At 39.8% G+C, this 27,006-nt stretch overlaps 1 protein-coding gene across 1 annotated transcript in view; it reads right to left on the reverse strand.

Annotated features, from left to right (window-relative positions):
• LOC132154642 (voltage-gated potassium channel subunit beta-1-like) overlaps positions 1-18,403 on the reverse strand; it is a 42,162-nt gene extending 23,759 nt beyond the window's left edge. The window contains exons 1-4 of the mRNA XM_059563287.1: positions 17,449-18,403; positions 9,378-9,421; positions 5,959-5,996; positions 3,529-3,608 (exon numbers count right to left, since the gene is read on the reverse strand). Coding sequence (XP_059419270.1) covers positions 3,529-3,608; positions 5,959-5,996; positions 9,378-9,421; positions 17,449-17,663 — 377 coding nt within the window. The 5' untranslated portion in view covers positions 17,664-18,403. The remainder of the gene's footprint in view (positions 1-3,528; positions 3,609-5,958; positions 5,997-9,377; positions 9,422-17,448) is intronic.
• Between the last annotated feature and the right edge of the window lie 8,603 nt (positions 18,404-27,006).

Here is a 27,006-nt window from a genome sequence, read left to right on the forward strand (position 1 = left end):
GAGGTGGACAGGTGGAGGCTCAGGGGGAGGGACGGAGGGCCAGAAAAGAAAAACATGGGGAACAGGCACCAGAATGTAAACACAACACAGAAAGACCAGGAGGGAGGAGGACAGGAGGAGGTTCAGGGGGAGGGACGGAGGGCCAGACTAACAGAAAGGAACAGAGACAGACATTAACACAAAAACCAAAGGAAAAAACAACATGAAGCCCCCCAGGGCGGAGCAGAAGACCACCACACCCTTGTGGTCAAGGCCAGAGCCCTCCAGGGCGGAGCGGAAGACCACCACAACCGTGTAGTCAGGGCAAGCGCCCCCCAGGGTGGAGCGGAAGACCACCATGTCCGTGTGGTCAGAGCGGAAGCCCCCCAGGGCGGAGCAGAAGACCACCATGTCCATGTGGTCAGAGCGGAAGCCCCCCAGGGCGGAGCAGAAGACCACCACAACCTTGTGGTCGAGGCCAGAGTTCCCCAGGGCGGAGCAGAAGACCACCACCACCATGTGGTCAGGGCGGAAGGCCCCCAGGACGGAGCAGAAGACCACCACCCCCCTGTGGTCAAAGCGGAAGCCCTCCAGGGCGGAGCAGAAGACCACCACATCCCTGTGGTCGATGCACAAAGCCCCCAGGGCGGATCAGAAGCCCACCACTTCCGTGCGGCCGGATCAACGGGAGGACGAGACTCTGGTAATTCCATGGTGTCTCTACTGGACTCCAGAAGATCGGTGCTGGCCTGACACTGCTCATGAAGATCATTGGTGACTTGCATTTGCTCATGAAGATCAATGGTGACTTGCCTTTGTTCATGAAGATCAGAGGTGACTTGCCTTTGTTCATGAAGATCAGAGGTGACTTGACTCAGTCCTTGAAGATCACTGGTGACTTGACTCAGTCCTTGAAGATCACCGGTGACTTGACTCAGCTCTGAAAGGTCAAAGGTGACTTGACTTGACTCTGAAAGGTCAACGGTGACTAGCCCTGACTCTGGAGCTTCAGCGGTGACTAGCCCTGACTCTGGAGGGTTAACAGTGACTAGCCTTGACTCTGGAGGGTCATCTGGAACCCGACTCGACTCTGGAGGGTCATCAATGACTAGCCCTGACTCTGGAAGGTCTTCGGTGGCTAGCCCTGACTCTGGAAGGTCATCGGTGGCTAGCCCTGGCTCTGGAAGGTCATCGGTGACTAGCCCTGACTCTGGAAGGTCATCGGTGACTAGCCCTGACTCTGGAGGGTCATCGGTGACTAGCCCTGACTCTGGAAGGTCACCGGTGATAAGCACTGACTCTGGAAGGTCATCGGTGATAAGCCCTAACTCTGGAGAGTTCCCTGGCACCTGACTCGACTCTGGAGGATCAGCGGTGACTGGCACCTGACTCGACTCCGGAGGGTCCACTGGCACCTGACTCGACTCCGGAGGGTCCACTGGCACATGACTCGACTCCGGAGGGTCCACTGGCACCTGACTCGACTCCGGAGGGTCCACTGGCACCTGACTCGACTCCGGAGGGTCCACTGGCACCTGACTCGACTCCGGAGGGTCCACTGGCACCTGACTCGACTCCGGAGGGTCCACTGGCACCTGACTCGACTCCGGAGGGTCCACGGGCACCTGACTCGACTCCGGAGGGTCCACGGGCACCTGACTCGACTCCGAAGGGTCCACGGGCACCCGACTCGACTCCGGAGGGTCCACGGGCACCCGACTCGACTCCGGAGGGTCCACGGGCACCCGACTCGACTCCGGAGGGTCCACGTGCACCTGACTCGACTCCGGAGGGACCACGGGCACCTGACTCGACTCCGGAGGGTCCACTGGCACCTGACTCGACTCCGGAGGGTCCACTGGCACCTGACTCGACTCTGAAGGGTCCACGGGCACCTGACTCGACTCTGGAGGGTCCACTGGCACCTGACTCGACTCCGGAGGGTCCACGGGCACCTGACTCGACTCCGGAGGATCCACGGGCACCTGACTCAACTCTGAAGGGTCCACGGGCACCTGACTCGACTCTGGAGGGTCCACGGGCACCTGACTCGACTCTGAAGGGTCAGCTGAGACTCTCATCCTGTGCAGCGGCGCTGGGCAAGCAGCCATCTTGGGCCATGACTCTGGACAGGCGGCCATCTTGTACTGTGGTGCTGGGCTGGCGGCCATCTGGGGTTGTGGTGCTGGACTGGCGGCCATCTTGTACTTTGGCGCTGGACCGGTGGCCAATTTGGGCATTGGCGCTGGGTTAGCGGCCATCTTGTGCTGTGGCGCTAGGCTGACGGCCATCTTGGGCTGTGGCACTGAACCGTTGGCCAAAGTGGGCATTGGCGCTGGGCTGGCGGCCATCTTGTACTGTGGCTCTGGACTGGTGGCCAATTTGGGCATTGGCGCTGGGTTGGCGGCCATCTTGGGCTGTGGCGCTGGAACAGTGGCCAATTTGGGCATTGGCGCTGGGTTAGCGGCCATCTTGTGCTGTGGCGCTTGGCTGGTAGCCATCCTGGGCAGTGATGCTGGACTGGCGGCCATCTTGGATGGTGGCGCTTGGCTGGTAGCCATCCTGGGCAGTGGTGCTGGACTGGCGGCCATCTTGGGTTGTGGCGCTGGAACGGTGGCCAATTTGGGCATTGGCGCTGGGTTAGCGGCCATCTTGTGCTGTGGCGCTTGGCTGGTAGCCATCCTGGGCAGTGGTGCTGGACTGGCGGTCATCTTGGGTTGTGGCGCTTGGCTGGTTGCAATCCTGGGCAGTGGTGCTGGGCTGACGACCACCCCGCCGGAAGAGACAAAAGTGGCTGGGGCATCCCACCGAAGCCGATGCTGCAGGTAGCGCACGAATTCCCAGAATTCCAGTGTCTCTAACTGCGCCATCTCCTCCTGAGACACTGGATCATCCAGCCCGCCATTGAAATAGTCCTTGAGGGCCGCATCATTGTAGCCCATGCCCTCGGCCAGGGACCAGAACACCTGAGCCAGGGCACCCACTTCATTTCCCTCTTGGCGGAGGGCGATCAACCGAAGATACTTGGCTCGCCGCTCCGCCATCTTGGCTGGGGAACGGAAAGACGACATACCGCTGGTTCCTAGAATGACGGAGTCGTTCTGTCAAGGCAGGGATCCAATGAGGCACGGAGATAGAACCAATTGCGAGTAAGTCTTTTATTAAGGGCAATCCAAAAGGGTAAACAGTCCAGGCAGAGGTCAATACCAAACAAAACCAAACCAAACATAAACAAACAAGGACACAAGGCAAGAGCACGACAAGATGACGGACATGAATTAAACAACGACTCCGTGACACATACTAAGACAGACCGGGTTATATACACAAAAGGATAATGGGGAAACAGGAGACAGGTGGGGAACAATCAATTAACTAAACAAGGAGGAAGGTGACCAAATAAGGAGACAGGAAGTGATAATATGATAAACACCGTGGGAACTGAGGACACCTAGTGGAACCCCAGGGAACACAACCCAGACACTGTGACATAAAATTGATCCATGCAAATTGCATTTAGCACTAAATTTCAAGAGAGGTCAAACTCACTTCCCAGCTGAATAGACCTCTGCAGTGTCAAATAGGTTGACCCCGTTTTCATAGGCTATAGTCATCAGCTGCTCTGCCACCTGCAACACACACACACACACACACACACACACACACACACACACACCAATATCAAGCACTCAGCTGTTAATCATTGCAGAGAGCTCAGAAGTATGTGTAAACTAATAAGTGTGCTCACCTTTCTGAAAACAGTGCTGTTTAAATCCACTTCACATGATTCACTGCTACAGGTACAGTATGTGAAGCACTTTTCTGACATTCACTTCTATCACCTTTAATTTGTCCAAACCAAATTCAGGTTTAAGCTGAGCTTGTTTTGAACCTTTGCAGAATTGTTTTGTCACTTTTATTCATATGCACAGTGCAGTAAGGATAAGAAGCCATGTAGAGAGAGAGGGACAGAACAGGCTCAGAAAATTCAAGTTATTTTAAAGAAAAACAGTTTATCTTTGAAATCTTTCATCAAAATGCAATAGCTTGCCCTTCCGTGAAACAATTTTCCTTTTCGGCTGATTTCACAGAGCACTCAGTGTTATTTTTCAACCCCTCCCCTCCAAACACTTGGCTCTATCCTGGTATTTAAAGCCTGCTTGTCTCTATGTATATAGGAATACAGTATGTGTCATAGCATTGCATGGAATTAATAGTATCTGACAGTGATTTCATTCTTTACACCTCACATTGTTTGTCACATAATGCAGAAAAAAATAATGCATGCCTTTATGGACAGATTTCAGGCAGACGTAGTGAGCATAATGGCATTCATGCACATAATAAGTTAACACAAGTTTATTATTATGCGTGGATGCTTTGTAAATGTGTCCTTGACAAATTGCGCTAATTATTTTAATAAAGTAACAACTAGTCATGATGTAGTATGAGTTAAATTAAACTGCACTGCAGGATCAGAACTCTTTTCACTCTATTTTACTGAGACACATGAGTCTTCATTACCCATGGGAAAGAGCCTTAAAATGCAACCTTAGGCACGGTTCATGCAGAATGCATTTTGAATTTAGACTGTGCTACATATCCATTGTTTTTCTATGTAAATGTGCACTATAGCGCTCTTGTATCTTGTGACATCCTGCACATGACAGCATTCTAAAAACGCAATTAATAATTTAATTAATAATAATTTAATTATTATTAATAATAATAATAATAATAATAAGCTTATCTTTCGCAGTGTCTCGTTTTTGCCTCCATTGGGCTACTTTTCCATGGTTTTTATGTAAATGTGTTTGATGTACATCTTTGACTGATGTGCATGCATCCTTTGCAGTTTCTTACTAAAGACACAGTGTCTAAAAAATATTGCTCAAGTTAAAAGAAGTTCGGCGTGTCTTAGGGCCTTGCATTTTTTTCATTCAGCTGCCCTACTTCTCATGTGTTTGCATTCCACTTCACTACTTTTCCATTGTTCATCTATGTAAACAAGTACTCTTGCACAAGACACAGTGTTCTAGACACAGCTCACAGTTCTAGACACGGCTTTTACAAAACATGTCTTGAGACCTTGTATTGCTCAGAGCGCATCAGTCAAAGATGTCCATCTAGCGCATAATTAACAAAGCAGCGTAGTGGAATGCAAAAATGTGTTTTGTGTAAACAGCCACTAATTTGGAACAGAGCATCTGTTTTTCTTGTGTAACTGCTGCAATAATACACTGATCTGTCGATGTCAATGAATGTCAGAGTTTAATCTTCTGTTGACAGAACAATTGATATGGTGGCTAAAACATCTGCAATCTCTATAATCTCTCTATAGCTCTCTTTGATGGAGAACTGTCAGCAGGAGTGACAGTGATCCCTTCTGTCAGTATAGATGTACATTGGCAGACAGATGAGGAAAAACCATCTGTTCAGCTGCTGATGTGATGACTAATGACATGTGGAGAAGAGAAAAGAATGGGGATGTCCACATCTCACATAATTTGATTGGACAAGAAGGATGATTGGACAATAGAGGAGACTCCACTTCTGGGGAAACACAGGCTTGTGGTGGAAGTTGTAGCTGCAGGGACTTCTATGATGTAAGAACTGCTAGTATTTATGTACATTTGCCCTGGGTGCGTGTCAGAAAGGGGCACTGGCAGAATGATGTTATTGTTAGAATAATGAGGAAGACCACAGCATGATGTGTCTACGAGCCTTCCTCTCTGCCAAGACTGTCAACATGCTTATCTGCCCAATTTGTGATAATGGCTAGAGTGGATTTAGAAATTAGAATAATGGGTAAATACTAAAAAAAAAAAAAAAAAACTATTATATCATATTACAAATTAATAAATTTATATTATATTAAAATATTTATTACAAGTAAATAAATTAATTGTTGTCAAAAATATCTATGCTATGAGTTAAGTTCATTTTCAGGTTATGAATATAAAAATGTTCAATACTCACCTCATCTGAAATCTGTCCCCCAAATGTCACCCATGTGCCTAAGAGAGAGAAAGAAATCATAATAAAGAGAAGGAGTGTGAGTCAGAGATTATTCACTGAGTTTTTATTCTAAGTAGAGCTTGATTTATTTGCTCTGGTGACTGTCACAGAAACGCTCAAACATATTAGAATGAGAAACAGCCCTGATTCTGAATGTTTTGCAGTAATAATACGAGTTAAGGAAGAATTTTTTTAAAAATGAGGTCAGTGCCATTTCCAGAAACTCAATTGTTGTTCAGTGGATGTAGTGTCTACCTGTCACTCATATACTGATGTAAACAATTCAACATTTCCCTGTTCAATTCATTCAATATGATATCACAATAATGGTGCTAATTTGTATCGGATGTATAGGATAGGACCATTTATCAAAAATATTTATTTATTTATTTTTATATTTAGAATTATGACTAGTTTTGTATTTTTATTTTTCAGGGAAATCAGGGAAGTCAAAACATTAAAACTCACTTTCTAACATTTTCCCGCATTTTTAGATATTGGTTTCTGATAGGGAAATTTACACCATCAAAAATAAATATTTCAGTTCAACAAAGAAAGAGACAAAAATTAGGTTGATTCTTGGTAAAAAAAAAACTGTCCCAGGTTTTCCTGGGGACTCTTTCCTGCAGGTTATTCTTGGTTCAGTGCTGTCAGGATAAGGCTCCATGTCACAATCACCTACTATCACCCTAAAAGTCACCCCGGCTGCTCCAGCAAGCACTGGTGTCTTGGGCTTCAATATTATAGGATCAGTTGGCATCCCATAAGACACCAGACTGTGATTTCAGGGTAAGGGAACCTGTTGGGGGTGATCAGCTGTTCCCATGGTGATCAAGCACTCATGGGTTGTAGGATAAATGAAGAAATAGTGTGGGCGTTTGTAAGTGTTACGTTCCCTTGGTGACACCTGTGTGACGATAAGGAACATTTGGCGCCTTTCTTATGTTTTGTATGCTGCCAGAAACTTTATGCTTACAGCTACTGTGTACAACGGTGTGCACCGGGGTCTTTGTCAGCTCAACAACTGAGAGAAACAAGGGAATAACAGGCTCATTCTGCCTAATCCTGGATCTCCCCATGTATTAGAGCAGATTTTTTTATATTAATTTACTTTAGAAAATGAAAGTAATGAATGATATTAGAAACAACATTTTTTTATTAAAATAAATAATTTACAAAATACATTTGAATCTAAAACTGCTATTAAATCAAAGTCATATATCTAAGTAAGTTATGTTCCAAATTTGAAGTTGATATCACAAAAATTGAGGTTCCTGCAAGATTTTGTTTAGGCACTATACCAAAAATAACCACCGGATGACACCCAGATTGTTTGGTGCATTTTCCTGTCACAATCTTATAAATCTCTGTCACAGTATAACTTTCATCACAAATCTTGGAATCTTGAGACTCATACCTTTCGAATGATATGTGTTAGAACGATTAGAGAAAGTTGTAGCTATAAAATATTGTAGTAAATTCTGTAATATGACACTTGACAACACCCAAGGGGAGGAGCCTGCTAAAAGGATTTAAAGTACCGTTTCTATGGTCACGATGTTCAATTTCAAAAACGGTTTCTACAAGATGAATTTTAAATATTCAGCTTACAAATTATATCTAATTTAGGATGATTACTAAAATATGTGATGTGGAAAAGGCGATAAAAAATGAGTGCCAAGCTCGCTAGTGACAGTTAACAGATTAAATATATTTAATATATTTTTGTAAATGTACACTTTAGAGTATTTATGGATTTAGAGAAATATATAAGTAATTTGTAAATAAATTAACCTCATTTTCTGATGAAATTTGATGAAATTCCCGTGTGCTTACATCATATCCTTTTGGACAAACACTGACATACATGAACACGAACATACATTTATACGTGCACACATGGACACACAATCCCATACAAAGAATTACTGCAGCTTTGGTGGTTTCCACTGAACGCTGTCCTCATGTATTCAGTGAAGTGCATGTCTGAAGCACTGAAATCTTATCAGCCTGCAGTACTCTTGTTGTGTTTGATCAAGTGGCTAATGTTTGTGATGTCTGACCCTGAGCAATGTCCTTTGACGTTTCAGGAAAATAGAAGCTACAAGCACTGAAGGATGAGTTGTGGCCCTTTCACACAACATTTCAGCACCAAAATCTGCATCTTAACCACTAAGCACCAGTGAACATCCAGGTGCGAGCTCCTTGATTGGTTGAGCTTTATTCTCAAAAGCTGCAAGTTGCATTCAGCAATTTATTAATTTTTTTTGTGAGCATGTTTGCTCTGTTTGCTGATTTGCATACTCAATTGTGTGCTAAAATAATACTTTATTTCCAGCATTTTTTCTGCAATAAATAACACTAAAAGCCATCTCCATTTCATTCACATTCACTAGCCCCTTTCACAATATAAATGTTTTTGATTTCGTTTTTTTTATTTGATAAATGCAGCCTTGAGGAGCCTAAGAGACTTCAACAAGATTTAAAAAAACATATTGACTCCAAACATTTGAACAGTATTGTATATTTGGATGCAGGAAAGAGGAAGGCCTCGTACAGAGGAAGAATCTGATCTAGGATAAGAGAGACACCATTTAGAAATGTGTTGTGAAGATAAGCCCGGGGCTTTTTTCGTGTTGAAATAGCAGCTGTTTGTTCCTCAGTGCTCTTACTGAAAGCCTTTAGTGTGACTACAATAAAATCCAGTTCACTTATCCTAGTTCAGTGCACACTAATCAATTCAGTTTCCAATGCCCTATGGTTTTCATGAGAGCAGAGATGGTTTGCTCTTGGATGTGAAACATCAACTGAATTTTCAACACACCATTAAAATTTAATTAATTAATTATTAATAATTAACGGACACTGCTGTAATTTTCTTGTGTGTCTTGCATTGATTTGTAGCGATAAAAATAAAATGCACATATTGGAATGAACTGAATCAAGCATGTTCTCTCCATGAGTCCTGTATCATTAGAACCTCCTGCTATATAAGCCAGACTGCGTTTATATCTCAAGAGAAGTCAACAACAGATTTATACAGTCATTATGTTTCATTCACGAGGCTTGTTAATGAAACCACATCTAATCGTAAAAATAAAAGCGACCAGAGAATAAATTAAGCTTCAGCCCATTATGCTCCTGCTGTGTGCAGAGTGAGTGAGGCAGTTAGTGAGCTTATGTTTTAATTCATGATAAATTAAATATGAATGGAGGACAACATTTTCGAGATCATGTGACTCTTCAAATGCACACTGTTGCCTATACTTCATTGAAACACACTGTGTGAACATATCACTGATCTATAGTACTTATATTCAGTGCAACCTTTTGTTGTTTATGGTAAATGGCAGCTGGTTTATCAATCAAAAAATGCTTACCGAGTCCAAGGCATGATACTCGTAGTCCTGACTTCCCAAGATTTCTGTGGAGAGAGAGTGGGAAAAACTGTTATCTAACTCTAACTGTTCAAGCATGTTTCTGCTATTTGGTTTTCAAAAAAGCATTCATGTCCTTATTTGTGTGAATATTGGACCTTATTTTTGGACATAGAGGAAACCATTTTAATTTTCTCTCAGTGTAGACAACAACTGAATGTTTGATCCACAGTGAGCGTTGTGAATCGTACAGCACTTCAGTGAGTTAAGATAGCTATTATCAGAGAACATAACTCCTGAATAGCTTTAAAAAGATCATGTGAAAGCACACACACAAAATGATTAGAAGTTATGGGAAGTCGTGGCCTAGTGGTTAGAGAGTTTGATTACTAACCCTAGGGTTGTGGGTTTGAATCTCGGGCTGGCAATACCATGACTAAGGTGCCCTTGAGCAAGGTATTGAACCCCAAACTGCTCCCTGGGTGCTGCAGAATAACTGGCTGCCCACTGCTCTGGGTGTGTGTTCACAGTGTGTGTGTGTGTTTTCACTCCTCTGTGTGTGTGCACTTTGGATGGGTTAAATGCAGAGCACGAATTCTGAGTATGGGTCAACATACTTGGCTGAATGTCACGTCACTACAATATAAAATACATTTACCACAGCACTATCCTTAAAGTGAGGATGTAACTTTAACAGCAGGTTGGGGAATTGAAACCCTGGTTTCAATCTACTGTTAAATCTCAGCAATCCATTTCAACTCCTCCATCATTAAAATTTCCTCTACTCTGATATGTGTCTCCCTCTTAATGCCTGATTGAGTCAGAGATAACACCTCATTCACTTTAAACCCACACCTCAGCTTTGTTCTAGGTTCACCATCACTGTCCTCAAATGATCTATCTAATGTACAGTATCTATCCATCAATCCATCCATCTGAGCAAACACTGAAGTAATAAACTTTGGCATCTAGTCACTTATGCTACAGAACTAAATGACACTTCAGATAATGTGTATTGTTGAAGAGAGGTGTCATATTGTTTTTCAATGCAACTGGATTTACAATTTTCAACAGGTAGATGAAAAATATCATACTTACACTGAAGAAGGGACCTGAGCCATATTTATTGACCGCAATATCAGACACTCTATCTATATCAAAGAATCTAAGCAAACGCAGAGCAGATCAAGATTCACACAGCAACACCTTAACATTGTGGTGGTTGGTTTTTCATTATGATTTTGCATCATAATAAGTCAATCAACATGGAGTTTCTGCATTTTGGGGAATTATTTTAGGAGGAACAACCAGACATGGTACTTGAATATTTGTTCACGGTTGTATTGACTTGCAGGAAATGAGTTAGTATGCATTTGGAGGCAAACCAAGAACATTGATTTTGGCTCGCGGACACCCACCCCCTGGTTTTCAGTTTATGGTGAGAATATCAAATCAGCATGCACAGTTCACATTTCCTTCCAAACAGATTCATCTCCAGCTTTCTGCAAATCATCCCATTAACAATCTGGGTAAGCATGAAACAAAATGAACAGATACACTCTGTAAAAAAAAAAAATGACCTACTTAATCACTCTATCCTGTCCCTGCTGGTCAGGTCAGGCTTCTCAGATTATTGCCTTTTCAAATAAGACAAATGTGTTGTCTTTATAAGTGGCGGCTTCATCTTTCACAGTGATGCAGCTGTTGCAGAAGCGATGGATGTCGCCAAACATCATCTCCCACTCTATTTTTTTCTCTGACATTTTCCCAGCCATTATTAGTCTGTGACACATTACAACCACAGCAGATTCTCAGCTGCAGACATATATAATTTAAAACTCCCTGTTCTCCGCGTTATGGGGGTGTGTGTCTTTTTCCGTGTAGAAGACACACACGCCAATCCTTCCTCATCACAGCGAGCTGAGTCAGAAAGCTGAAGAACTAGAGACTGCGTGACAGAAGAGCTCAGAAATGCCTCAGCAAATCAATGGATATGGTGTGTATCATTTAAATGACATTGTACAGAGGAAGGTGTATGAAGAACATGTGTCTTGACAGGAAAGCAGGTCTGATTTGTTTGTACATGTGCATGATTAAGTATATAGAAACACAACTGTTTTTTTCCTTGTTTGACTGGATGCTCAAAACACAACACAAAAACACAGAATCAGATCTAGTATCAGTTGCAAAGCATGGTACCATCATGTGTCCATAGAAATGACGTTATTCTGAGCATTGTACATGGTAACTTAGTTGGTACAACATTTGATTTCGGACACTATCGTGTTGAGCCATGATAATCCTATTTCTAACATTTTTCAGAATACCTTAATTTAATAGGACCTTGGTATTTTTGTAAGTACCAAGGAGTACCATATACTGTTTATAACATGATACATGGATTTCAGTGCCATGATATATATAAAAATAACATAGCAGTACATGTGATACCACTGCCGTACCATCATACAAATCATTTCTTCACTGAAATTCATCTATCACGGTTTTTAAATCGTACTCCAAGAATACCTAGTGTTCCTGTAGCTCAGTTGGTAGAGCAATGCGCTATCAAGCGCAAGGTTGGGGGTTCGATTCCCAGGGAACACATGATAGGTTAAAATTGATAGCCTGAATGCACTGTAAGTCGCTTTGGATAAAAGTGTCTGCTAAATGCATTAATTTAAATTTAATACCATATTACCACAATAGTAAAACTACAAAACAGTACAGTACCGTAACCAAAACACCATATCATGTATCAAAAATACTAAAGTATATACTAAAGAACTATGGCACATCACTATACTTTTTTGTAAGGGTTTTATTAATAAACTAACAACATGCAGCAGACAAATAAAAGAGAAGCAGTCAAATATTTAGTATGACAATTAAAACGATGCGTCCACCTGCTTTAAGCATTTCAGTAAGACTGTTGTAGGAGTATAAGCTTGTGAGAGTGTGTGTTAGTGTGAAGCCTCATTACTGTCTCTAGTGATACTGTAGTCATTGTAAAACAGAATTGATAACGAATTAAGAGCAGCCAGGGGACTGCTGCAGAGTGTGATAACTAACTACTGAGCAATATTGTTTGTGAATGTCTTTTAATAAAAATGAAACCATTTTAAAACAAAACTATTAAGCCTCATCAGCATATGAAGAACACAATATGATGATTAACAGATGGGTAACTGTGAGCAGGAAGTGATTTTCTAAGCAGCTCAGGATGATCCTCAGTTGTCTCTCCAGCAGAATCAGGTTTAGTCCCTCAGCAATGTCTGAGCAGCCCAGAGCTCATCTGACAATTAAAGGCATAGTACACTAAAAATTCAAAAATGATGTCTTCATCTACTCACCCTAATACTGTACGTTCAAACTAACTAACAGTAGATAGATAGACAGATAGATAAGTCATATAGATTTGCAACAATATGAAAGTGAGTACATGACTATTTAATATTGTTTGTTTGTGTATGTGTGTGTGAACTACGCCTCACACAAGTAAATATGATGTATGTGAAAACCTGGCTCATAACGGATTATCACAAATGTCTCTCCCAATAAACCCAAAAAATGAAAAAGTGAAATATGACTGCTGTGCCCATTTGGGCATCTATGAGTTCTCCTTATGTGCTTCAGAAGATTCTGGAACACAGCTGCTGTGTTCCACTCACACACAAAAACACACATATTCGCACAATGGACCATTATGGTGTGAAGAAAGATTCTTAAGCCAAATAAAACGAACACATACACTGATTGATTTCTAATAGGCCAATGGCCAAGAAAACAGAAGCCCACACACAAATACAATGACAAGGACAAATGCGCACACACAGAGCACGACTGCCCATCTGGACTGCAACACCGGCCAGTGAACCATGAAACACTGCAACTGCTTGCTTTAGTGTTGGGAAATCAGAAATACCAGGCAGAATTAAACTTTTATTAATTGAGCAAATGAAAGAGTGATGCAAACACACACAAAATGCTAATGTTTAATCCCGCAGACACACTAAGATATGGCCTTTACAAATATGTGGATATCAAAGTTTTAAACTATCTTACAGTTTCTTGTCATTTATAAAGTTGGAGCAAGTGTGACAGAAAGAGCGAGAACACAGAAAAAAGCCTTACTGCTCAGATTTGTTAGGTCCAAAGAAAACACTTAAAGAGCCATCTTTTTTGTTTTGGAGACTTAACTGAATTTTACAGTAACATTTTTCAGAATTCCGAAATACAGCTTAAACACAAGAATTCTAGTTTTTACTGTTATTCAATTTTTTTATAATATAGTATAATGTAATATTTCATTTTAAAATCAAATAAAAAGAAAACATTTTTAAAAGGTTTTATTTTATGCAGTGACACATTCCTATGGTTATGCAACCCAAATAAAAAGAAAATTATTCTGTGCATGATTCTACATAATATATATAGTACAGACCAAAAGTTTGGACACAACTTCTCATTCAAAGAGTTTTCTTTATTTTCATGACTATGAAAATTGTAGATTCACACTGAAGGCATCAAAACTATGAATTAACACATGTGGAATTATATACATAAAAGTGAGAAACAACTGAAAATATGTCATAATCTAGGTTCTTCAAAGTAGCCACCTTTTGTTTTGATTACTGCTTTGCACACTCTTGGCATTCTCTTGATGAGCTTCAAGAGGTAGTCACCTGAAATGGTCTTCCAACAGTCTTGAAGGAGTTCCCAGAGATGCTTAGCACTTGTTGGCCCTTTTGCCTTCACTCTGCGGTCCAGCTCACCCCTAAACCATCTCGATTGGATTCAAGTCCGGTGACTGTGGAGGCCAGGTCATCTGGCGCAGCACCCCATCACTCATCAGTCTGGAGGTGTGTTTGGGGTCATTGTCCTGTTGAAAAACAAATGATGGTCCAACTAAACGCAAACCGAATGGAATAGCATGCCGCTGCAAGATGCTGTGGTAGCCATGCTGGTTCAGTATGCCTTCAATTTTGAATAAATCCCCAACAGTGTCACCAGCAAAGCACCCCCACACCATCACATTTCCTCCTCCATGGTTCACGGTGGGAACCAGGCATGTGGAGTCCATCCGTTCACCTTTTCTGCATCGCACAAAGACACGGTGGTTGGAGCCAAAGATCTCAAATTTGGACTCATCAGACCAAAGCATAGATTTCCACTGGTCTAATGTCCATTCCTTGTGTTCTTTAGCCCAAACAAGTCTCTTCTGCTTGTTGCCTTTCTTTAGCAGTGGTTTCCTAGCAGATATTCTATCATGAAGGCCTGATTCACACGGTCTCCTCTTAACAGTTGTTCTAGATGTGTCTGCTGCTAGAACTCCGTGTGCCATTGAACTGGTCTCTAATCTGAGCTGCTGTTAACCTGCGATTTCTGAGGCTGGTGACTCGGATGAACTTATCCCCCACAGCAGAGTTGACTCTTGGTCTTCCTTTCCTGGGGCGGTCCGCATGTGAGCCAGTTTCTTTGTAGCGCTTGATGGTTTTTGTGACTGCACTTGGGGACACTTTCAAAGTTTTCCCAATTTTTCGGACTGACTGACTGACTGACTGATTCTTAAAGTAATGATGGCCACTCATTTTCCTGTACTTAGCTGCTTTTTTCTTGCCATAATACAAATTCTAACAGTCTATTCAGTAGGACTATCAGCTGTGTATCCACGAGACTTCTGCACAACACAACTGATGGTCCCAACCCCATAAGGCAAGAAATCACACTTATTAAACCTGACAGGGCACACCTGTGACGTGAAAACCATTTCAGGTGACTACCTCTTGAAGCTCATCAAGAGAATGCCAAGCGTGTGCAAAGCAGTAATCAAAGCAAAAGGTGGCTATTTTGAAGAACCTACAATATGACATATTTTCAGTTGTTTCACACTTTTTTGTTATGTATATAATTCCACATGTGTTAATTCATAGTTTTGATGCCTTCAGTGTGAATCTACAATTTTCATAGTCATGAAAATAAAGAAAACTCTTTGAATGAGGTGTGTCCAAACCTTTGGTCTGTACTGTATATATGGGAAAAGTAAAATAAGGAACGGATTCAAAATACAGAAAAAAACATATTTATGGCCCGTACATTTTCTCAATATTTGCATATGGCACATTCAGTAGAAAGTTGCATTTGGACCCTGAGCAGAAACCTAGAGATGGAACAGCAGTTTACTTCGATGTCACACATTTATTCAAATACATTCATTCTGACCACTGACTACAAACACACAATCTTAATCAAATGCACACACTCTGGTGCAACAGAAAGATGTTAAAATGTAAGCAGCACTTCTTCTACACAAATGTAATGTTTACAAAAACGCCCGAAGTTCTATGCTGTCAGAGCAATTGCTTTTTCTAAAGATTAAATCACAGTGAGTGACAGATGATTAAACCACAGAGATAGACATTTGTTCTCCAGGACATCCGACATATACGGATAAACAGAGGGCCATTACTCATGTGTAACCTTGCCCTGTGAAAACAACATATCAGAAATCTCTGCAAGAAGCTGTGCCCTGCGGGCCTCTGATGGTTTGAAATGTCTAGTTTTGTCATGTGATTTGACTTGACCTCGATAAGTCAAAATGATGTGATAAAGTCTCCTCAGCTTTTTCTTCAACATTAAAATGACACGGATCTGGTTAAAAATAAGCTTTAGCCACACTTTCCTTACACTGGAATCCTTTGGAAGGTTACACCGGCATGAGGTTTCCCTACATTTAATCTTATTATTAGTTCTTCTGCTGTTCAGGAATTATAATATGTATAACATCTGTTCTTAAAGTGACAGTATGTTTTCATAGTACATCAAAATCTTATTTCAAAGGATTGGGACAAAATAATTTTTCCCCATGATACGGCCCTTTTAATCACACAATTAATTCATTGAAAGTGTAGAAAAGTAATAAATGTAAAACATGATTATGTGTGAAGCTGGACGTCAGCCGAGGGTGATCTGGTTTACTGCCCAATTATGACCCCTGTCCAACAGCTAATGTGTCCAATTAGAGTTAAATGCAGGCAAACCGTGAGTTCTCTGTCGTTATGAAAACTAGCGGATATGCGATAACTGTTGCATGCTTGTGGTATACTTGTGTCTCAGATGCAATTAATTATTTCCACCAATAAAAACCATTAGTTCACACCTCCCCCTCAAATTCACACACACATACACACACACACACCGATTGTTTCAGCTCTCTGCACCAGCCTTTCCTCCAATTCAGTATTTCACACACAAGACGAGAAACCGCTGTTTGTTTTGAGAGCATAATAAATTAATCTACTTCACAATGGAGCCAATCACAATTTACTTTTCATTTCGTCAATCACTCCACCAACTCATTTTATTAACCACTCCATTCATCACTTTCTTTTTTTTGTGGAACATAAAAGAAAATATTTTAAATAACCAAACAGTTTCAGTTCCCATTGACTTCCAGTGTATAGACAAAATATACTGTGGAAATCAATGGGAACCAAAACCTTTTTATTATTTACATTCTTCATTATATCTTTTTTGTGTTCTAGATAAGAAAGAAATGCATACAGGTTTTAAACAACACGAGGGTGAGTAAATTAACAAAATGTTAATTTTTGAATGAAATATAATATTATACTATACTATAATACTGAAATTTAATGATAACATAATATGTTCCTGTAGCTCAAGTGGTAGACCATTGCATTAGCAAGCTCAAGGTTGGGGGTTTGAATCCCAGGGAACACATGTTAGGAAAAATTGTTAGACTGAATGCAATGTAAGTTGCTTTGGATAAAAGCGTCTGCTAAATGCATAAATTTAATTTAATTTTAAAAATGTAATACCTTTAAGATTTCAAGGACAGAAGGAATGAGTTGTAGAATTACTTTATTCACAGAATAAACTGCTATTTTTATAGAAACATTTTCAATGTCTTTTTTGAGAATAATAAAGATCAAATTAATTTTAACTATACCTGTCAGTGTTAAAACTGAATTCTCAAATGACACAATCAAACTGTGTCAGATATTTGCGATATTATCATCAACTTTCGGTGGTTGCTAGAGGTTTTCTGTACCTGTACTTCATGCCGGTGAGTTTTCCAGTGGACTCTTTCAGGGAAGTATGGTGCCTGTGAGTAAAGGAGCCCAGGCTTCGGGCGATCAGCGCCACCGTTCGGAACCGTGCCCGTGCTGCGCTGGCCGTGCTCTGACTCGACGTGTTCTGTTTGTTCGGCTCACTGGTGCGTGGGGCCTTCAACCCATGATCCGTACATGCGAAGGACACCTGCATGGTTATTAATGGCAAAGGAGCTTGAGCAGGAAAACCAAAACAGCTTGTCCTGAAAGTCAAAGAGTATCAGGATGGAGTTCTGGATTGGCTCTCAAGGACTGAAGAGTTTATAGTCACTAGTTTAGAGTTTACAAATGAAAGCCTGCCTCTCTCTTTCTGAAACTCTCGCTCTCTTTTCCAACAGGAGCTGATCCCGTTCGTGCCGCCGTTTGATGCTCTTTTTAACCTGTGAGACACTGCTTTGCCCTTCACTCTTCTCTTCGTTTTACCTACTTTTGTTACTCTTTCCCCTCCACTGATCTTAGCTGACCATCGACGGTATTCCTCCTCGAGCTGATGACGGGCTGAGAGGGGTTTTCTTCAGCCCACGTTCCTCACCGAGACTGTAAGAGCAGTCCGAATGCACCTCAGGAGACGCACAGCTATGCAACAGACTCCAGGACTCTGGGAAAACACTCGGCAGGCTGCAAACCGGACAAATGGAACCAGACACCCTTCCAAAACCCCTCCAGATAAGTGAGCTGCAAGGTGAAAAAACACGCTGCGTCCCGCATTTAAATGTCCTCTTTCCAAAAACAGGTGAATGCGATTCAGCTGGCACTGAAAAGAGTCAGTTTGATGAAGAAGTATGTAAACGAAAGCAGACAGGCATAGAAGAGGACAGAGGGAGAGAGAGATGCGGCATGATCACTGGGATTGTAAGTGTAAGAGAAGCTAACAGAGCTGGAGAGAGAGAGAGAGTGAAAGAAGAAGCATGAAAGCGTAGCATGTGAGAATGATGCTCAATCAAAGACTATAAGGAGGGAGGAGAGAGTGGGAGATGGAGAGAGAGAGTGCAATGAGACTGAAATAGCTGCAGTCTCTCAACAGCGGCTCAGTCCTGCGCTCAACAGCGAGAGTGAAGGCAATGCATCTGAATGGGACAACGTGTATGTGTGAGTGTGATATGCTTGGATACGTATATAATGAAGATGTCGTTCTCATTTCGCAGTGTGTCACATGTAGTCCACTGCAAAAACTTGAAAAAGTTAATTATTGATTCGACATCTTGATATTTTTTAGCATATATAAAGAAGTTACTGACTAATGTTACTGAAATCTGGTTGTCAAATGAAACACAACATGCTGCATTGATGTGGAAGCTGTGTGTAACCATCCTAAAAGCAGTAAATTACACTCCTGTCAGGTGGGATTATAACAATAACTAAACAAAACATTTCGTTCAGTGAGGGAATTCAAAATAAGACATCAATTCAATTCCTCAATCTGGCCCATAACCAAGATCATGTGATCCAACCTGATCAAACCTGAAAATGTTTTTATTTCCTCTCTCAGCAAGTAGACCCAATTTCACAGACTCTCACACAAAATAAGTTAGGGGCTTTAGAAATGACAAACTAGAACCTGACAGAAACCGAACGCCATATATGAGAAAACTGGACAGAACCAGCCTGAAACCAGTCCTAGCTGGCATCTAAAAATTCCAAAGAATATTCACTGTTTTTTTTTTCCCAAAACATCATATTGACTAAATTTACTGCCATTCAATAATACCAAATATATAATTAAAGTACATTTTGAACCCCGGGTCAAGGCCACCTAACCCTTGAGTAAGAACCATGAAATCACTTAATAAAAAGGTTTTTAAAGTCTTTCCTTTGCTCAATTTGCTAAATATTTGCCAGAAAAAAAAAAGTTACAAACCACACACACACATGCACACACACACACACACACACACACACACACACACACACACACACACACACACACACACACACACACACACACACACACACACATTATAGTTCAGTAATGAACTGAGTAGCAGTAATAATATTAATCATTAGGCCAAGACTTATACGAATAGCAAACCGAAACAAATAAGTTCCATATAAATAAGAACTAAAAAAATGACTAAAAACTAAAATAAATAAGAAATAGTGAAGCTAAATAGAAAGACAAAAAAAAAAATGACAAAAGCATATAACAAAATAACTAAATCCATAATTAAAGGGAAAAATGTAAAAATAAAAGTTACTCAAAAAATTATAGTATATAATACTATATAAGTTAACAAATATTAAAATAAAAAAGTGATTGTCTTTGTAAGTGTGTCATTAATTCATTCAAGAACACTAATTCATTCATTAATGAAACAAGTGACTGTCCGTATGGGAGAGTCTCTACATAATTCATGGAGACAATTAGCTCATGAACACTACACATGTTGTGATGAGATGCGGTATGGTTTATTCTGCTGTGGCTTTGTTGTCAGAGCAAAAATAGACTAAGTCATATATAAATATGATGTTATTATTGGCCGATTTGCTGAAATATTTTCTGAGAATTTTGCATTTACAATTTTTCGACTTTAGGAGTACACATATAGATGACCTCAAAGCAAACAGACATGGACTGAAATCCTACAAAGTTGTTAGAGCTAAACTCTGCAGTGCATTGGCCCTCCAGGATTGTAGCTGAACGGCCCGAGTCTGTCTGACAGTCTTAACTGAGTGTAAGTGTGTCATTATAGTGAGCTAAATCTGAGACTGTCACACTTTGGCGTCCCCTGATGGAAAAACTTTTCTGGCATCCTGAGATAAAGATCTCTCTAAACGTCTCCCTGATAATGAGACTCAGTCAGAGATCACCCACTTTATTACACTTTTGTCCAAATAAAGAGTTCTAACAGGAAATTAGTTTAGTCAAACATGGTTTTGCAAGAGACCTCCGAGGACATCGCTCCCTAATTTTAATTGTCTTAGTTTATCCAGATAACATTATCATAAGTTTCTCCTCTCTAAGAACAATCGAGAAAGTAATTGATTTAGAAACACAATTAAATATGAAAATCTGATGTGGGCTGCACTATATGATGAAATATAATGGAAACAACAACCATATAGGCACTGGAGCTGGGGGGACCATTTAGCATTCTGGACAAAGTTTAGTTGGCTGATATTAAAATTAGTTCTTCATTGAAGTTCAGTGGGTAAAGGCATCTTTTTGTCCTGACATTAAGACCAAAACTATCTTGCACACACATTTGCATAATTCTATTTTACAAGTAAGGAATAACTGCCATTGAATTATTAGAAAATAATGCACACCCGAGGTGGTGATGCAGCCACAAGGCAAAGCAGAGATTTTAATTAGAATTTAAAATTGCAATAGTTAATAGCTATTAGAAATTAACGCAAATGTAAAATCAGGTTTTTTTATTTTTAGTGTGATATATTGAAAAAAAAACGTATTTGTAAAAAAACATATTTATATTGATTTATAATGAATATTAGACTTATTAATATTAATTATAATATTAATTAATTCACAGGAAGGCTACCTTGCTGTCACCTATTAAAGGGATAGTTCAGCTACATAATTAACTTTTCCTTCTGCACAACTACATTCCTAACCCTCATCTCTCTCCCTCTTTCCCCTCAGAATAATCCCAGCTGTCATATGGGATTAGTTGTGTTGCTACTTATTAGCATAAAAAACAGTGTGAGTCAAAGCAGATCAAGCTGGCTGCTAATCAGAGCTAATATCTTTATTTTACCCAGCAGTAGCCCCTCCTTCGATGGCTAGAATAACACCTCTGACTAATACTGGTGTTTCAACTCATAAACAAAACCTTTGATCTTTGACACATGCTTTCACGCACTGATTATTCAGTATGGGTACTTGTCTTTTCATTCCAAAAGACATGCTCTAAAAATGCAGAGTGTTTCCATATATAATAAACATGTCAAGAATGTAATTGAAAAGCAGCAAACATGCTTTTGAAAACCTGCTTTACATATTTGTAATCTCGGTTAAACACTTTGGCCTAGTTTTTCCTGCTTTGTGAACTCTATTACTGTAAATCCCAACTGCTTCATTTATTCAAACAGATACTGAATCCCTGGCTCATTTAATTTGCAAATTTTCTTGTGTAAGCCGTTATGGGTCATGTAATTTACTTTGTATAATGAATAAGTGTGCAAGTAAATTAATATTGCAAACCACAGCTGATAACAGTTCAAAAACATGACTGCGAAAATAAACCAGTGCTGAATGGGCCCTTCATAACATCAGGGATGTACTTGAATAATTGAATCATACTTCTGTACTAAAGTATTCTTTTGGCTAATTCTACTTAAATACTATCAAAACTGAAAACGTGCACATCTTCCAACAAACCAAATTTATCTATTTGCTTTTCATTAAAGGGATAGTTCACCCAAAAATTTAAATTCCATCACATTACTCCCTGTTATGTTTTTCCAAAAGATTTTTTTTTTTTGGTCCATACAACTTTCCTTAAAAACATCTTTAGGTTTCTGCAGAAGACATCCATACAGGTTTAAAACAGCATGAAGGTGAGTAAATGATAACAGAATTTTCATTTTCGTGTGAACTATCGCTTGAAGTAAACAGGTCATCATGGTTTAAATCTTCCACTTGAAGAAAATGTTTTTTAAGGTGAAAAAAAAAAATCACATACTGAGCTTACATTCTTCAGCAAGAATGCTTAAATTGAAGCATCCATTACTCATAAAAGAACATAAGAAAGATAATTTGATTTCCTGAAAAATATTAATCAGCACACCATGGTCTTCAAAAGTGATAGTAATAAGAAAAGTTTATTGAGCAACAAATCATAATTCTATTCATATTAGAATGATTTCTTAAGGATCATGTTAGACTGGAACATTGGATGAAAGGAAGTATATTTTAAATGATATTAATATCAAACTTTTTCAAAAGACGTGTACTCAAACAGAACTATAATTTCTTGAATTGCAATAATATTTCACAATGTTACTGCATTTTTAAGCAAATAAATGCATCTTGAAAGAAAGAATTAAAAAAATCTTACTGAACCCAAACTGAATGGTAGTGTAAATTCAGAATATAAGCTCAAGCAAATCAGATTCTGCTTGGGTCAAACAGCCCCTAGACGTTGTATTCAGTTGATTCTAAAATATAATTTAAGAGTGATATTTTGTAAAGAACATGCAGATAATATATGTTGCTGGTATAATAAAATAAGCAAGTTTGCACTTGTTCAATTGTTTGCAGAAATGTTGACACTTTCTCACAAGCCAGTTACACCACAGTTAGGTTGGCCTAATGTTTCTATTTCATATAGACTGCTTTAAGTACTGTGTAAAAACTAGTACTACGTACCTGTAGATCATTTTGGTGATGGTGCCAACTGATTCCAGTGAAGAGTACCCATGGATCTTCATCAAATGCCCCAGCTGCTGCAGCTCCAGGGCAGAGCTGGATCTGCCTTCCCAGTGGGGACAACCTGCTCTGTGGTGTGAGCTCAATCTTGTCCCTTGTCTCTGGAGGAAGCTGCCTGCGGATCTCTCAGAGTGCTGAACACTTCTCTGCCAAGGGCCCGGAATGTCGCTGCAAACTGCTTTGTACAGGTGCATTTTGCTGAAACTCACCCAAAAAGATGTGAGAACTTTTCCACCTTGGCAGTTTTTATATGAATACACAAAGCTATCAGTCTGAGCAGACAACTGCAGCCAATCCAAATACAAGATATCATGCATGGAATTGTAATCCTTTAGTACCATCCAGTCATGGGTTTTCTGACATTGTGGAATTACAGTGAACAATTGGAGACAGAATTGTAAGTCATCTAAAATCCTCATGTTTCCAGTGTGACTGAAGTCAGAAAAATCCTGAATCTCTGGGTAACCACCCACACATGCTCACACAAAACAAACACTGACACATACACATGTGGCAGCGGCAGCTGGATCTACAACTCAATTACTTCCCTAATTGCAGAAATTAACATTTAAACACACAGCTTTCAAAAGCACTGGGTTATGGCATAGCATTATTCTTGGTAATTTGTTAATTAGATTAAGGAAATCAGCTCTTGCATGGGTTCTGGCGCTGTCTGGCATTAGTGCTGACTGCCAGCTCCTTTGGTGGGATACGCTGGGAAAAGCTTTGGCCATATTTCTGACATTAGATCAGATCAGTGGAATGGTATGAAGAGAATTTCAGCCAGAACACACGTGAAATGGACGAGCATAGCTCCTGTAATCTCTGTTCTTCTATGCAGTGATAACAGCCTTTTCTATTGGATGATTCTATTGGAAGATTCTTATTTAAATAATATCAGACTCAAAATCACAAAAACATGTTAACAGACCAAAATTTATTTTACGTTTTAAATGTGGAGTATTATTGGAGTATTATATTAGTATTAAAGTCCGGACTATTTTTATTATTTTTTTAATTCTCAGTTCAGACTTGCCTATGTTAATTTGTTCTCATAGGACCACCTACAAATATTTGTTCTCAATTCAGCTTCCCCTACGTAGATTTGTTCTAAATTCAGACTTGCCTACAAATATTTGTTCTCAATTCACATTGCCTACATAGATTTGTTCTCAGTACAGACTCACTGACATAGGTTTGTTCTCAATTCAGACTTGTACATGTATAGTTGTTCTTAATTCAGACTCCTCTATGAATAGACACTCTATCTGCCATGTGCCTTGCGCTGCTTTATTTAACTTTATTTTTAATTAAATTTTATTATATGTCTTTTTTACATTCCCTTATTGTATAGCTGTATCTTATATTTTATATTTGATTTAGATTTTTAGGCTTTACTGTTAGTGTTATCTGTATGCACCGGGAGTCTGAGTAACACAATTCCGATTCCTCTGTAAGTATGTACTGTACATGTGGAAGAATTGACAATAAAGCAGACTTGCCTTGACTAGATTGGTTTTGAATTCAGAACTTCCTACATAGATTTGTTCTCAGTGAAAACTCACATACACAGGTTTGTTCTTAATTCATAAACAGATTTATTCTGAATTCAAGCTTTAATGGTTTTGCATTTGAATTCAGATTAAACAGTTAAACAGATTTGTACTCCAATACAGACTCCATATATCCTCCAAAAATCTGACCTAAACAACCTTAAACACAACAGCTTCAACAGATCGAAAATCTCAGACATGGCTGCACTCAAATTCAAATAAATCCTTTGGAAATTTAGATGCACAATTCAGACTCAAAATGATTTCCATGAGCGGATCCGTTCTCAATTCAGATTGACAGTACATGGGACAACAGCAGTTCAGTTAAGGAATGCTGAGAATGGAAGAATAAAACAGTGAAGGGTTCTCCACAGAGTGTACTTATAAGATGAAAGACGGAGGGGCTGAGGAAATACAAGAGAGTCTCTGAGTCTTTTTTGAAAAATATGGGAAACAGAAAGAGATCTATGACCATAAAGAAACAATACCACAGAGAGAGAAAGATATGGAAGTGGAGAGAGAAACCACATGAATGGAATACTGATAACTAGCTTGACAGACCCCCTCTATAACTGCTGCAGGCAACAAATTCAGCTGTGTCTTAGCAAACCTCCACATGCTTACAGACACATACACACACAATCAGTTTCCCTGACTGAAACGGGCTAATGCACATGGCCCTCGCATATCTCAAAATAGGGTGGGAATTTCTTTGACAAAAATTACATTTCTTAAATAATCTTAAAATCTGTTAAGTTATATTTTGATAGTTTGCTACGAGGTTTATATCCTGGGGGATAATGGAGATTTGAACGCTGTGGAGAGGGACAGTGAGCGAGTGAACCTAATTTGTCATCAGCTCAACTTCTTTATCTAAAATTAACATGGCAGCATGCTTTGAGAAGACCACTGACCTCAAAATAATAAATGTTGACATCTCATTATTTAACTGACATATACAAACTAAAATAAATAAAAGTACTATTTTAAAGAGACAATTCTGAAGTAATGATCCCTGTTTTCCTTGAAATTCATAAGAAGCATTAATCCAACGCTAGCTGGACATTTCTACTGATCACAAACCAAGTCTTATCTTTAATTCAGTTGGCTAGCAATTAAGACTCTATTGGTAGGATTTACCTTTATAAACCGTTACAAACAGACAGGTGCTGGAAAACCGACCCCTTGAAGATATGTATAACTTTTTTTTTATAGAAATAAACAAAGTGCAGGTAAATCCATATTTATTTACATAAACGTGGTCAGTTTAGTCACTCAAGAAAGCTGTACCTAAGCCAGAATTCTGTTCTGTTCTAGTTTTAAAGCTACTGATCTCTTTATGTGCAATGTATGTCTGCCATCTGCTGTATGACACTTGGTACTGCAAAATAATAAAGAGAAAAGTTGTAAAAAATTATTAAATTCATTTTATAAAGATAACTTATGACGTTATTTAATAAAATCGTTACAAAATTGTGTCAAATTTATTCGCTTAGTTGTTAAATAAACTTGACTATTTGTGTATTTACATCATTTTTTAAGTTATGTATATAATAATTATAATAAAATATAAATCGCTACTATCTCAGTTAAGACTGCTGATTTGCAACGGTTGTAAGTACAGTCGTGGCCAAAAGTTTTGAGAATTACATAAATATTGGAAATTGGAAAAGTTGCTGCTTAAGTTTTTATAATAGCAATTTGCATATACTCCAGAATGTTATGAAGAGTTATCAGATGAATTGCATAGTCCTTCTTTGCCATGAAAATTAACTTAGGCCTAGTCTACACGGACACGGGTATTTTTATAACCGGAGTTTTTCCTCCTGCGTTTAAAAAAAAAAATCCCGTCCACATGAAAACGCAAAAATATGCTATCAAGCGCTGTCAAGAGCATGCCACACCAGCAGGCGGCGATATAACCCAAATCGTAAAGTCACCTTGGCCAATCAGAAGCAGTCAGCAGCACACAATCTGACGTCAAACACAGCAGATAACGGAGCACACTCTGACGTCGCAAGGCAAAAACCCTGGTTATACTGTCCACACGACAACACTGCAACCGGTGTTACTGAAAATGCTCACCCTGGCCGTAGTTTTCAAAAATGTTCGGTTTCGGTGCCCTGAAACTACGTTTTCATGTGGACGAAAGGCCGAACCGCGTAAAAAAAGTCACGGTTATAAAAATACCCGTGTCCGTGTGGACAGGGCCTCAATCCCATAAAAACCTTTCCTCAGCACTTCATTGCTGTCATTAAAGGACCTGCTGAGATCATTTCAGTAATCGTCTTGTTAACTCAGGTGAGAATGTTGACGAGCACGAGGCTGGAGATCATTATGTCAGGCTGATTGGGTTAGAATGGCAGACTTGACATGTTAAAAGGAGGGTGATGCTTGAAATCATTGTTCTTCCATTGTTAACCATGGTGACCTGCAAAGAAACGCGTGCAGCCATCATTGCGTTGCATAAAAATGGCTTCACAGGCAAGGATATTGTGGCTGCTAAGATTGCACCTAAATCAACAATTTATAGGATCATCAAGAACTTCAAGGAA

Source organism: Carassius carassius, chromosome 12 (assembly GCF_963082965.1).
Source record: "Carassius carassius chromosome 12, fCarCar2.1, whole genome shotgun sequence".
In the NCBI taxonomy this organism is placed as follows: Eukaryota; Metazoa; Chordata; class Actinopteri; order Cypriniformes; family Cyprinidae; genus Carassius; species Carassius carassius.